The 14,397-nt window shown below is 43.3% G+C and overlaps 1 protein-coding gene across 5 annotated transcripts in view; it reads left to right on the top strand.

Moving 5' to 3' along the window:
- The window catches only part of LOC144529823 (RNA binding protein fox-1 homolog 3-like), a 179,571-nt gene that overhangs the window by 122,496 nt on the left and 42,678 nt on the right, over window positions 1–14,397 (top strand). For 3 of the 5 annotated variants that reach the window (XM_078269142.1, XM_078269141.1, XM_078269144.1), the window contains one exon: window positions 13,133–13,435. In XM_078269142.1, coding sequence (XP_078125268.1) covers window positions 13,133–13,435 — 303 coding nt within the window. The remainder of the gene's footprint in view (window positions 1–13,132; window positions 13,436–14,397) is intronic. The other 2 variants (XM_078269143.1, XM_078269145.1) reach the window with 1 other exon arrangement.

The following is a 14,397-nucleotide window of genomic DNA, read 5'->3' as shown; positions in this document are numbered from 1 at the left end:
TTTCCTAAAACAGCCGGCCACTGTAGTGTTAAGCAAATGTTACTCAAACAGGAGCAAATGGTGCATTTGTTGGGGACTATTTTCAGCAGTGGATTAATTCACATTTGGTGCTCTAGTGAGTATTTGGGGCAGCAGGACGGTGCAGGAATGAGTCAAAACTGTGTGTGTGTGTATATGTGTGTGTGTGTGTGTGTGTGTGTGTATATGTGTGTCCATGTCCGTGTCCATTCACGGTAATGAAGGAAGGAACATGTTGCTCGGTGCGGTGTGACAATACTTGTTAGTACGATCAATTCATTGTTGGTTTGGTCTTTTCATGGAATTTGCTGACTGTGAGAGAACTAAAAATATCACCACCAGCCTTATCTTCTAACAGAAACATTGCTACTTGTTATTGCAGCCTCATCCCTACTCTGCGTTTTGTCCTGAGCATATTGAATACAGAGAGAAGCCGCCCCACGGTTCACATCAAAATGTCACTCTCCTCATAATGTGCCGTGCAGTTTGGCCTCTGCGTCTGTTCGGGGGTGGGCGGGAAGAGCCGCTGGAAGCTCCGTTTTTACTTTAAAAAAACGAGTGGTGATTAATAAGGAAAGCTAGATCCCTGCTTCCGCCCCTCTAGTTTTGTATCCCTCCTTTTTTTTTCTCCGTCGAGGGGGCAGATGTTTATAAAGAGTAGATATTTTGCCGCGCGCCAAAGCCTCGATCAGAGCTGTTTCAAAGATGGTTTGATCTTGTTTAGATTTTGATAAACAGGACACACACAGTGTGTGTGTGTGTGTGTGTGTGCGCGTGCGTGTGCACTGATTATTTTACATAAAACATGGGACCTGCTGTGTATCACTATTACAGCTTGTGTCAACATGCAAACATTGCACAGCATCAATCTTGCACTCAGCACAAATGGAATGAGCTATTATGTTAAAAGCCCATTTGCCCGACATATTCTCACCAAAGATGGCCTCTCGCAGTGGGAGGAGTCTCATCCAGCTAGCATTGATAGGCTCATTGATTGATCAATGGTCCCAGGTGATTTATCGATTCATCTCGGTTCCAAATGAGCTACGAGTGTTTTTTTCTGCCTAGAGGAAAACAAGCACACACACACACACACACACACACACACACACACACACACACACACACACACACACACACAAGCCCTGTAATGAGAATTCACTTTACCTTCGAATCTGATAATTTTTTTGGGGAGGAGAGATACGCTATTTGAAATTGAAAATGAAAATTGTTGCATGGTGTTGTGCTGTGAGATTTAGAGAAAGATTTACTCAGGCAAAGCACTTTACCCCATCACTGTACAAAGTCAATCTCCTCCTCCCGAGGTTTTAAGCAGAGTTTCGGGGCGTCCTTAGGTAGTTAAAAGTGCATCGACTGTGGATGGGCTAGTGGGATGTGTAGATTAATGCAGTGGAAAGCCATCCCTCAAAGTGCTTAGAATAATTAGAGTCAGGCTTCCAACAGAATGGGCATGTCACTGGAGGAAATTGTATTTTTATTTACTGTGTCGGGTCTCCCTTGGCCTCCCTCTCGCTCTGTCTCTGCCTCTCTCCATTTGTATGGCGGCGGAGCTCGGTATTCAGGAGCCGGGTGTTTCTCACAGTGTCTTAAAGGTGCTGTCAGCGCACCGTGATGCATCTCTTGGATTTGTATCTCTGCGTGTTTCCACGTGTGGGCGCACACCATTTGTATTCTGCGCGCGCATTTGTATTCAGGAGTGGATCCAGGTTCTCTAGGTGTACACATTCACCTATGTATTAGAGCTCGCAACTAGGTATGTAAATCTGCAGCATTAGCATGTGTCTGAACCTTTAAATGTTCATATATGTGAGGGTGTGTTTTTTTCTTCATAGTGTTGAGGTGGAAAGTAAACTAGAACATTGGCACAAGTACTGGGCTTAACTACAATTCTAAGATACTTATTATTATTATTACATTTCCAAGGGAACTGTTGGCTTTTACTCCACTTCTGTACATGTATTTAACAGCTGCAGATCAGGGCTATGTACAGAAATAATTCATTAATTTAGTATCCACTGCACATTTCACATCATACGGGGCTTACAGGAATATACAGTGCCTATATGAAGTATTTTCAAGTAGATCTGTAATTCATTTAGATCTCTTTTCAGCTTCATTCAAAGTTGTAGGGTTAAAAAACTATTGGAATGAATTAATGTTTTACAGGCACACACACACTAGAAGATGAATATAATGACTTACTTCTCAGTTAATGACCATAGATTGTGCACTACTTTCAACAATACATTGTTGCATTCATTTGAGCACGTAAAAGGGAATGTTAATTCTCAAGAAACATTGGGAAAACAGTAGGAATGTTGACCTCACAATACAGTAAAGTGATTTCAGACACAACCCAAAAACATCATCAGTATACAATATGATCCATTGCTATAGATTGAACTGCCCAGTAATGCCTGAGTAATAGAAATTGAAAATGTACAGGGGCCACTTCTCCACAAAATACTTATTTTTGTAGAATCTAGTATTATCTAGATGATAATATACTTTTTTAATTGTAGTATTGCCTTCATAGAGGATCTGCCTGTTTCCTCCACCACAGCTTGTGTGTTTGTGTGGCTGCATGCTGGCTTGCACACCAAAGTGTTGAGGCATTTCCCATCTCAGTGCAGTGGACGCTGGTGGACAGCGAGGCGGCCATTGATAAATTGATCACAGTGGCATTGTGGAGTAGTGAGACATGCTCTAAATCCCTCCCCCATCGCTACACATCCCACGCACGCACACACACACACACACATACATACACACACACACAGGCTCTGGCATCAATTATTGTGGATTGCGTGGTTGACAGAGTGTAAACCAGGTGCCGGCCCTCAATCCAATTAAAGAGATTTAATTGGAGAAAATAAATGGAGTGTGTCCACAAAGTGCTGGCCTACCCACATTTAGTAGATTTTTTTTTTTCTTACCCTTTTTGAAAAGTAAGGTTTTGTTTATGAAAGAACGATTGAATCTAATAAAGCCTCAAGGCTGTTGCTTTTCCCAGACTGCCTTGCTCCACAGGTCAGTAATGCAAACAATCCAATTTCTCCCGTCTGGGAGCTGTACTGGCATGTAGAAATGGGATTATTATCTAGAATGGGCCCAGCAGGTGTTTCTGTGATACACTGTAATTTTAGGAGGGTGATAGTGTTTCGCGTGGTCCAGGCTTAAATTCCCAGAGATGCTTTTAAAAAGAAACATCTAACAAATAAGTTGGAAAATGTGCCACATTCCGGCCCATTAGTATTATCACCAAGCATCAGGCTTCATAACGAGGCCGTTTCCCGAACTGACTTCCTGTGCGTCAGCGAGTGGAGCGTCTGCAGTTGTCAGCCATCAGAGTTTGAGGAGTTTGTGGAGCTAAAGAGAGGTCTGCAGCGGTCAGGTAGCGCTCACGGTGGTCCCGACTTTTCCCCACGTAGCTCTTTTCTATCCAAATTTGTCCCCGGGGATAAGAAAGTGTGGCTCATCCCCGTCTGTCGTCATTCCCCCCCACACACACACACACACACACACACACACACACACACACACACACACACACGCGCGCGCGCGCGACAGACATGCATAATTCAGGAATGTTATCCGTCTGCTGCTAACCTCCTCCTTCCACCATACACACATTCGCGCACACACACACACATATGCACACACGCACACAGATCTGCAATGAAACAGTCTGACTGCACATCAATGATTCACCAGACAGCACCCCCCCATCTCCCCCACCCCACCCTCCTCTCCGTTGAGGGAATCATATGGAGCCGACAGGGACTCCACAAGCATGCAACTTTCTATAATTGGAATGAAAAAAGGGATAGTGGTGGAAATGCTGTATCAGGGATCTGGCGAGAGCAGCATAGGTGTTCAAACAGCCATTCAGCAGTGTCAACCAGCAGATGGGCGACCGGGTGCGTACCCTGGCCCACTCGTTAGCCACCGGGACAGGAGTCAGGAGAGGAAGTGAGAGGCGACGCAGCGCCAAGGGTTTCAAGAGCTAGAAAACACTTCAGAGTTTGGATTCATCTCTGTGAAGAAGACAGATTTTAACTGTCTGAAATGCAGCAGCACTGGGACTGGAGACAGTTGCCTGAGCCTCTCTTAAAAAAAATAAATAAAATAAATTCCCTCCCAGCTTCCTGCTGCGAGCGTCTTTGTTTCCCCAGATTTCCCCTGCCTCTTTATCCTCTAAATTCTCTTTCTCACCGCACTCACCTTCTTCTTTCTTAAACATCACAGGAAAAAATCAGCAGACAAGCGATTGTACAAGTTTTCTCAAGCTTTCAGGAATTACCACCATTTCATCATGGATAATCACAGTTAATAACCCTTCTCATTAAGGAGACGAGAATCACGGGTCATTAATATTGTTAATATCTTCTCCCTTTCCTTCTCTTCTATCTCTCTTATTGCCCCTCTGTGCGTGCCAGAGGGAGTGGAAACAAAAGGATGCCTAAAAAAGAGCTTAGCGCGACAGTGATTAACCGATAGGGGTAGATGGACTGTGATGAATCAAAGTTATCTCTCAAATCTTAATAACTGGAATTAGCCCCTGATTAGATGAGCTTTGGCTACAGCAGGGAGTAGTCTGCATTTTCACTTCAAAGAATCCCGCACATGTAAACCTGTTCTTTCTTCCACTGCAAAGCAAATACAGAAGAAAAAAAAAAAATTTCAGTGAGGCAAATAGGCCAATGGAATACATCACAAAAGGGGGTCATAAGAGTGCAGAGAGCATGAACAAAGGTAGAGATAACATAAACAAGAATGTTACACCTGTTCCCCTCGCAGAATTCGGTCATTTTCGTGGCTTCTTTTCCGTTTTATCTGTCTTTTTCAGTTTTCCTCTTTTTCTAACATGCTCGGGGTCCAGTGGGAGGTGTCAGTCTCTGTGACAGGGTCATAATGAGAGTGGCACTCTCCTTCATTTGCATATGTTTGCCATTGTCACAGCGGTCAAGGAATGTCATGTCGAGATTCCTGCATGCTTAAGTAATGGCATTTTGTCCCCACGAGGACCTCTGGCCCCTGTATCATAATCCCAGCATGCGAATAGGAGAAAAAAAAAGAAGAGTGAATTAACATGACAATCAGCTGATTCTAAAACAAATGTTGGCATTTTTATACCCCGCAGAATTTCAAAAGACTCATCTGTATTCAGAAGAACAGTGCACTGGCATGACGGCGCTGTGGAATTGATTTACGGGTTTATATGACCAGAATGCCAGAACATCCCACAGTTCAGTTATCGGTTTTCATTTCATCCAGGTCTTTATCTTAGTGATCAATAGCAATCTCACAGAAGTCGTTCAGTTTGGAGGATTTCTAATAGAATATATGTCAATATCACTTTGTTCAGACAACTTTAGAAGAACAAAAAAAAAAAGGAACAAGATGAAAAGTAGATTAAAAAGGTATTTGGTGTGTTTTTGATGGGGTCATAGCATCACGGTGTCTGTGCTGGCTAATAAATGAGTCTAAACACCAACGTGGATGCATCCCACAAATTAATCCAAATTTTGACACCCAGTCTGGAGTAATTAGTCCCAGATGTAAATATCTGTTATGCAACAAAAGAGGCAACAGCACTGAAACAGACAATTATCTCCTCTTATGGCTAATGCTATGAGTCTAACCATGTGTAACTGATGGCTTTTTCACAGGGCTTCTAGGCTTATTTGGATGTGGTGTTGCTTATTTATTTATCTGCGTTTTTGCCATGCCGAGCCTGAGCCCAGGCGGAGCTGTGGCTGAGACAGACAGGTTCATTACATGTCACCGGAGTTCAAAGTGATCCTCTGTCTACTCTGTTTATTAAGTGGCGCTCCAGCGTCTCTGAGGTATTTTAACACTCGCAGTCGCACCGCTAAGAGCAGTCCCATCTCGGTGCGAGGCTCCATGTGCAGCGCCTCGCCTGCAACATAATGAAGAAATCAGCAGGGGATTGGGGAAAATGAACTCTCTTTCTAATACCTCCATCCAAAGACCGTGGAGCAAATAAGTGCTCCCAATAACTAGGAAAACATATGTGACGTGTGGAAGCGATTAAGCCTCTCGGAAAAGAGCGGCAGAAGCATGCTCAAAATCTAAATTGACTCGGACGTGGAGCGAAGATACAGAGTGTTTATTTCCATGAATTGATTTTTCCACAAATGAGGTGGAAAAATGGAAAGACGGGAGTTTGCAAGGGAGGAAATGTGAGACAAAACAATAACCCTCTCCCCAGCCTATTTGAAATCATAAACCTGCTGTAGTGGTGAGGAAGACGGGGTTGTTTTTTTTTGTTGAGGTGGGGGTGTGTTGTGAATCTGCATCAAATTGAGCTACTTCTCCACATCTCCCCCCTCTCTCTCTATCTCACTCTCACTCTCTCTCTCTCTCTCTCTCGCTCTCGCTCTCTCTGCAGACATGGTGCTGTAATTGGTTGACTGGGGGGGAGGGGAATAGCTGCTGCACCAAATATGTGCCTCATCATGAGAAACTCAGCTGAAGGTGTTCTGTTGTTGTTTACCTCTTCTGAGTTTCTCTTTTCTGGCTCACCTTGGATTCACTAGTTGGCATGTGGTTGTAATTAACACACGCTGCAGCCTCTGGTGAGTGTTAACAGAGAGACTTGGAGTAAGATTATGTGGCTTGCCTAATTATAACGGACCTGGCTAGACAGCCTTTATTTATGCGCCTTCAAGACAAAATGAATGCCAGTTGCCAGTGGAAATCATCTCAGGCCGTCTTTTTTGCCCGCCTGCCTGACTTGTCTGTGTGCAGGGTACAATTAACGGAGCATCAGCCGCAGAGCCGGGGACAACAAGAGGCTTTCATGCAGCTGGCTGGAAAGCACTCAGTGTTTCGTTTGTGTTGCGTCAACTGATTGCTGCACGTTGGCCTCCGCTCAGCTACGTTACACTTTTCACCATCAACTCTGCTCGGCTCATTCTGTGACGGCCCAGCGGGATTTGTCACAAGTTTGCCACTGTCACTGTCAGGAGGTCATTAAAACCGAATGAGCGTTGTTTCAGAGAGGAACGCTCAGTGCACAACGCGGCAGATGAGACGAGGACAATTTTAGTGCACTAAAAAGCTTAAGATCCACTTAGAAAATGTTGTGTCATCTGTAATCTGACAAAGCAAGTAGCTCGTGTACATTTTCCGTGAAAGAACGAGACAGCGATGCTTTATGTTAAGTCAACGTTGAACTATTCATGCGGTTTGGATTATGCAAGAACACTGCAGAGCTGTTCATAAATCTGCTTGAATTGCTTAGTGTATAGAATCAGGAAGAACGCTCCTTGCCTGAGACTATATGTGTCACACAGTAGGAAAGGTGTAAAGTAGAAAGGCCTTCGCTGAAAAATGATCCAAGCTGCGTGTGACTGAGCCGAAGCCATAAAGCTGCCCACTCCATCACGGCAGAGATCGCTGAGATTGATCAGCCCGCTCCCATTTGAGTGATTTCCCTCCGGATTTAATGCAGCACAATTAGTCGCCTGCTGTATTTTGCCTTTGCGTTGCTCTTTGACCCTCCGTCGCACGTATGAGTCAGTGCAGCACTCTGCCGATATGAGTTCCTCCTAACAGCTCTTGTATTTGCACAGCCCATCTCCTTTTGGCCTCTCAACACCGTCCCTCTCAGCACTGCTAAAGAGGATCACCGAATCGCTGGCAAGCAGCCAAGACGTACCTGCTGAGATGGAATATAGCTTTGGCCATGTGCACGGGGGCTAGCCAGTAAAAGCCTCTGTCTCTCTGTCTGAATACTGTATGCTGGGGGTTTCTCTCAGACTGCCAGCCTCAGCAGTGGGCATCGCCGCGAGGCCTTTCTTGACCTCTTTGGCTCCTGACGCCGACTGTAAAAACAAAAACTCTGCTCTAAAAGTGATCTCCTTAAGTAAGGGTGTCCAATCCAATTTTACACAAGGAGAGTGCTTAAGATTAGAGATAGTGTTTTTTATTGTGCTCTTCAGTAATAGGAGTAGAAAGGGTGAAAGGAGAGATGGAGGGAAGGAGGGAAAGAGGAATGAAAAGGATGGGAGATCGATAAAAGCTGCTCTCTCTGGTTGCCTTTATTCTTCGTCGTTTGTGCCCGTGGAGACGAGGTTTTGGTGGCTCATGGCAGCAGGCCATGTAAGGGGGGGGCATTAAAGTGCCGCAAAGGGACCTGCTCTTTTCCCATAAACAGGCCTGCAGGTAGAGAAACACTCGCCCAGGATCCCGATATAACAATGACTCGTATGGCTCATTCGCAGCCATAATGAACAGCAATCTCTTACAGTGGAATGAGATGTGCTGTGTACCTTACTGCTTTGCCATGAAGGTCTTTTTATTAGGCAGCATGGGTTATCTTGACAACGGCGAGTCAGCCCCAGCGAAGAGGGCGCGTGGTCGCACTGGGACGAGCACAACTCCACTGATTTGCACAGGCCCTTTTTTCTTCTCCCAGTTCATTTCCAGTTGAATAACTCGTTTGTCACAAACATCAGAGGAAGGCGAAGATCATACGAGAGCCAGTGTTACTTTGTGTTTCACTAATGAGGCCTGTACTCTCCGCCTCCTTGATGCTACAACGCTCAAGTAGTTTTCGTTTCTCCAAAACTGCGCTCCAGGCTGTTATCCTGTTTGTGTCACTCGGCAGCGTCTCAGTCCTTTGCACTTGTTTAAGGCTCAAGTCGCAACAGACCTGACACAGATGCACTGGCCTGTATGCCTTGTGAGTGTAACTATTCAGATGTCTGACCCGAGCGCAGAGGGAACACTCAAAGGCAGATGATGATTTAACAAGTTTAATAGAACATGTCATGACAAATACAGAACTCAGGCATAAAGAAGAAACAGTGTCCAGCACTGCTAGTGAGAAAAGTAAACTAAATCAGAGATTCCCCAAAACCAAGGAACTGTCATATAAATAGCTTGAGCAAACAAGAAACTGAAAGCGAAAGATCTCTTACAACTTGCTCATCAGAAATAGACAGAATAAAGCACCCAAGAGAAATTGGGTATGGTTAGATTTTTATTTCATCACACCATGGCTATATACAAGCTAAGAATATAGTCAACACCACCTGCTGATCAATGCTACAGTCCAAGTCTACATTATCATAGTGTGATGGTTTACATGCACATTAGTGTCCTGAGTTTAAGTCTTATCCTGGTTTGATCATATATGGGATATTACATTAACACATGAAACACAAAGGAACCTGGTTGTTTAGTTCTGTGCATACATGATTCCACAGTTTTTGACCGTCTGCATTGGTGCATGTGTGTCTCTGACACCTATACATCTCAGCCACTCTTGTCGTTTTTTTCCCAACTCAGTCACCTCAACTGTTATCTCTACATGCAGATATCTGCATATGAATGCAGAATCTGTAGGAAACGGGACAAGATTGTGTTATCAGAAGCATTCTGATTTCCGTTTGTACTCCAGGTAGTATGGACCTTTTTCACAGCAGACAGTTTGACTTGTCATAGTAGGAAAAGCACAGCTGAAATTGATAACCTTAACAATGGCTCAATTCCATCAAGTGTCCCAGTGAGCTGTTTCAGTGAGTCAGCATGCACAAATACCAGGGCCTCTCCTAAGTGGAATGCAGCCATCATTAATGGTTTTGAATACACCTGTGCTTTTCCTACTATGACATGTCAACATGTCTGCCGTGAAAAAGGTCTTATTGACCCATCACGTTTTAACAGGCTTAGGTTGCATGCAGGTAAACGGTGTACACGCACCGTGTGTAGAGCAAAGAGGCGGAACTTGTTGGCTGAAGTGCAATCTCGAAGCCCATCGGTGGACGATTCACCTTTTTTTTTTCTCGCTTTTTTTATTTATCTGGATTCATATGCAGATCTCTGTTTATAGATATTAGTTATCGCTCAACTCCAACTCCATTCTCACGTCTCAGTTTGCTAATTGGACCTGGTGCACGGAAGAGGAAGTCTTGGCCTGGCTATCCGCTGGCTACATCGGACCTCCCCCAAAAAATTAGCCGTTGTCCCCAGAGGCTAAATCGATAGCCGATGGGTTCTGAGATTGCAGTTGAGAGCAAATTTGGTCTCTGGCTACTGTGACACTGTTGCTTTACCACTTTGCTGAATTCTGCGTCAATATCTAATCACTGGTTATGCAAGACGCAACAATGCAATACAACTTCATCTTCAGCCTTTCACCCTTATTTTAGCATGTCGATCATAACATTCAGATTTATTAATCAACCAAAATTGTAGGTTGAATTGAGAACACAGCTGTGCACATGGCAGAGAGTAATCAGAAAACCAAAGTAGCACTGTTTTGGTGGGGACATGTTGCTTCAGGTACCAGTGAGTAGATAAAATATGGTCCAGGAAGTCCAATGTGAGTGATACATCCATGAGCATGAAGAGGTATCAGCGGGAAAAACACTGCATAGCTGTTTATAATACTACAAAACAGAATTTTACAACTTACTGCGACAATCATTTTATCCCCAGTCTCCACAGTTGTGAGGTATATATTAGAAGAAGCGGTGGCATCACAAAGTAATCTACCAGCAATGAATGCTTGCATGTATTTACCTGGCCAAAGCAGTGTGGTGCAGGGTGACTGTGCAATTTGCTGCGGCAAAAGTTGAGACAGGTTAAAGCTCTTTGCAGCATGACCCGGTGTTGTGTTCCCGGAGGCCTCTGCATCGAGACCTCTACTCCTAATGAGGAGTCTGTGTTGTGACAGCCTCAGGTGCCACAGTTTCCAAATTAAATCTGAATAACTCAGCTAAAATAATGAGGTTTCTCATAACTGGGATAAAGGTTTATCCCTAATTCTGAAAGCAGGATTTAATGTTATATGATGATGTTTTTTTTCTGATTATAACCTGGTATTAGTGTAAACACACTCAGTAACGCCACACAAATCCTTAAAAAACATATCAGGACCAAGGGCGGCGCTCCTGACAGGGACTAACCGTAAAGACATAACTGAAGCTTTGATCTCCTTAATGACACGAGCAGTGTTTGATGTACAGTCGAGCACAGCACCTTTGTGTTTCCAGGCTGCTGAGCTTTCCGTCTCTGCTGGACTGCTGAACGCCGATGTGTTGATGGGTTTGCTCAGGCTGGTTAAAAGGAAGACACAGGGTCTGCTCGTACTTTGAGTTGTCATACCGGGAGGTGCATGTTTTTTTTTTTTTTTAGGTAACCAACCCCATTCTCCTTTTAAAAATGGGCGCTTAGAAGTTGAAAATTGCCAACATCAAGAGCTTGCTTGAATTAGGATGCCCCGCAATGCAAGTGTGTTATATAATGCCATGACTGGAGGGAGAGAAAAAGTAGAGCACAGGGGTAGAGATTAAAAAAGTTTCTGCATAAAAAGAGAGGGGGGGGGCAAGAAAGGGAAAAGGAGGGAGGATGGATTGAGATAGAAATACAGTGTAATAAAAAAAGAGAAGGGGGATTTGGTCAGGTCCACTCCTGCAGCCTCGAGACCCAGCAGGCTGCAGGAAGCTGGTCAATCCCTCTCCTCTCTCAAGGCTTCTCTCTTTTTTCATTTAGATAATGGAGCATTTCCTTAATTGGCAGAGCACAGTTTAAGCCGAGGTTTGTTTGCCAACACGTCAGAGTAGAATTATTTCCACTACATTTACAGCATAGTGTATGCTCGGCTCTCTCATTAAAACCACAGCCTCGTCCTACCCAGATAGAGCTTTCTGTGAAAGTGTGCAGAAAGAGGCCAAACACCAGAGCAGTAGCAAAAAAAAAAAAAAGAGTATAACACATTTATATCCTATCTCACCATCCTCAGCCAGCTTGTAAAGGAAGAGACAGCAACTTCTCTATCGGTTTACTGTTATTGTTTTTCTCCAATCATAAACCTTTACTTCTGGGTGCCTTTTCCTCCTTTCTCTCTTATCGAAAGAGTTATGCATTGCGCTCGCATGATCTGTATCTTTAAATTTGATTGAGGTTATTTGCAGGGGGTGTTATTGGATTTCTGTGTTATTGTCTCACCTTTTTCCTCAGAGTTTTTAATGTTGGGATGGATATCCGCTCCAGCAGCACTGATCTCACCGTTCTGCTCATTAGTCTGGATTCACAGAGCCTAGTGCTTCGCAACAATAAGACATGCACTTCTGTAGTCCAACTATTACTGAGTTTAACAATGTGCACCAGCAAGAAAAGTCCATTATTACTGCAGCTCATCATCTCAAGCATCCGCACGAGACAAAAGGTCTGTGAAAGTGCTTCATTGCAAAGGGCCATCTATCACTTAAGTCAGGAGCAAAGCCTAAAAAACATATGTGGTGCAGATACCACATAGTGTGTGTTCTGGGAGCATATGGAAGAATGAGAGTTGTACGAGAGTACCAACTGCAATGTGTCTCCAATTAATATTAAAAACTGTCAAGTACCAAAAGGCACTTGACATCTGGAAAGAATGAATCTTGGTCACATTCTTAGCATTCAAAGAATAGGTAAACAATAGTTTTGCTAGTTTTAAACATAATGTTATGTTGCCAAGGTTCTTGTACAGCTACTTCAAAAATAAACCTTGGTGCATTTGAGATTTCAAAGAGGTATCAAAAAAAAAAAAAAGAAATCAGACGAGTATCCTCATTTTGGCGCCGCTTACAAAAACGCCAAATAAAACCCTGAGAAACAAAGGCAGGGATAGTGAGAGGTATCATGAAGTGAGACACAGGTTAATGTTTAAAGTAGGAGAGTAGAGCTTGGAAAGGGAGCAGCTGCTGCTTTAACAGACCTGTCATTGAAATCAAAGGCCCTAATCAAAATTGTATCAATTAATTGATCTTTCCTCTTGTGCTTTGCCACAAGTGCATTTGAGATTCCCCCTGACTCTTGCCCCTCCAACAGCGAGCCATGCTCTACAACATAAACTGTGTTCATTAGCAATGATCAAGGCATTCTCTAATCCGAGCTGAGATGTGATATGATGGCTGTTTCCCCCTGACTTAGTTGGTTTGTTCTTCCCCAGTTGCCTTCTGAACTGGGGGGAACTCGCACGTCTTTCACACTGCTTGTACGAGTCAAACAATGTACTTTACTTTCATCTCAACTGTAGTTCTAACACTTGCCTCCTGTTGTGCGTTTCTCGCAGGGTAACCAAGAGGCCACCAACCCCCCAGAAGCGATGGCCCAGCCGTACACCCCAGCCCAGTACCCACCTCCCCCACAGAATGGCATCCCCGCAGAGTTTGCGGCACCGCACCCGCTTCCAACCCAGGACTACAGCGGGCAGAGCCGGGTTCCCGAGCACGCCATGACCCTCTACACGCCCACACAGACGCACAGCGATCCGGCCGGCACTGACAACAGCACACCCACCATCACCGCCACCACGACCGCACCGGTCAGTGTCCTTCATCATCTGCAAACACTGTTCTCAACACGCTGTCAGCAAGTAAAAATATATTATTATCACTATTTTCTTATTTTATTTTTTTTTTACATAACGTTGATGATGTCTAGAGAAAAAGTATACTGTGTATATGTGTGTGTGTGTGTGTATATATATATATGTATATGTGTGTGTGTGTGTGTATATGTGTGTGTATATATATATATATATGTGTGTGTATAATTTTCAAGATCTATTTAAAATGGCTTAATTGTAATTCTATTCTATGTATGTTTTTACCATTATCAAAAGAGACAAAAGTTAACATGATTGGTGGCTTTTATCTCACACTAGTTTGACTGAAAAGCTAAATCTTCTTATTTTTGCTACTTGTTTCCTCTCCCTGACTTTAGATTCACAGAGGAATGTTGGCTTTTTTTCTGCCACTCCTTCACTCTTTCCATCGTCTGCCATTGCCTCAAACCAGAAAGCTTCAGCACCATTTGTGCTGGAAGAAAATCTGCTGTAATCTGCTGATGTGCCATAAAGCAACATCTCTCTGTATTGTAAAGAAACACAGAAGATTTACAGGTTTGCCACAAATCCAGCGTTAAAAGCAGTTTAGAGGATAAGTAACTTGCCATCAGTTTAATATGGAAAGAATATAGCATGAATATTTACACAACATTTCAAAAAGTAAAATGGTGATGAAATAATAATAACTAGACCTTTTAATTATACATGGCATAAATCATAATATTATACATGCTTTTAATCAAGGAATATCTGAAGAGACTTCAAGAGAGATAATTTGTCTTAATTTCAAATATGATCCTTCTGTATTGTTTATATATATATATATATATATATATATATATATATATATATATATATATATATATATATATATAAATAAATTAGTCATTTTAGCTTCATAAGGTTTATCCAGATTTGCATTTGGAAACTTTGCACTTATACCAGTAGAGTTGTAATGGGGTACATCTATGCCCCCACCCTAGATACAC

Source organism: Sander vitreus, chromosome 15, assembly GCF_031162955.1.
Source record: "Sander vitreus isolate 19-12246 chromosome 15, sanVit1, whole genome shotgun sequence".
Lineage (NCBI taxonomy): Eukaryota > Metazoa > Chordata > Actinopteri > Perciformes > Percidae > Sander > Sander vitreus.
Note: the sequence above shows the minus strand (reverse complement) of the source record. Positions and strands in the feature narration are given on the sequence as shown.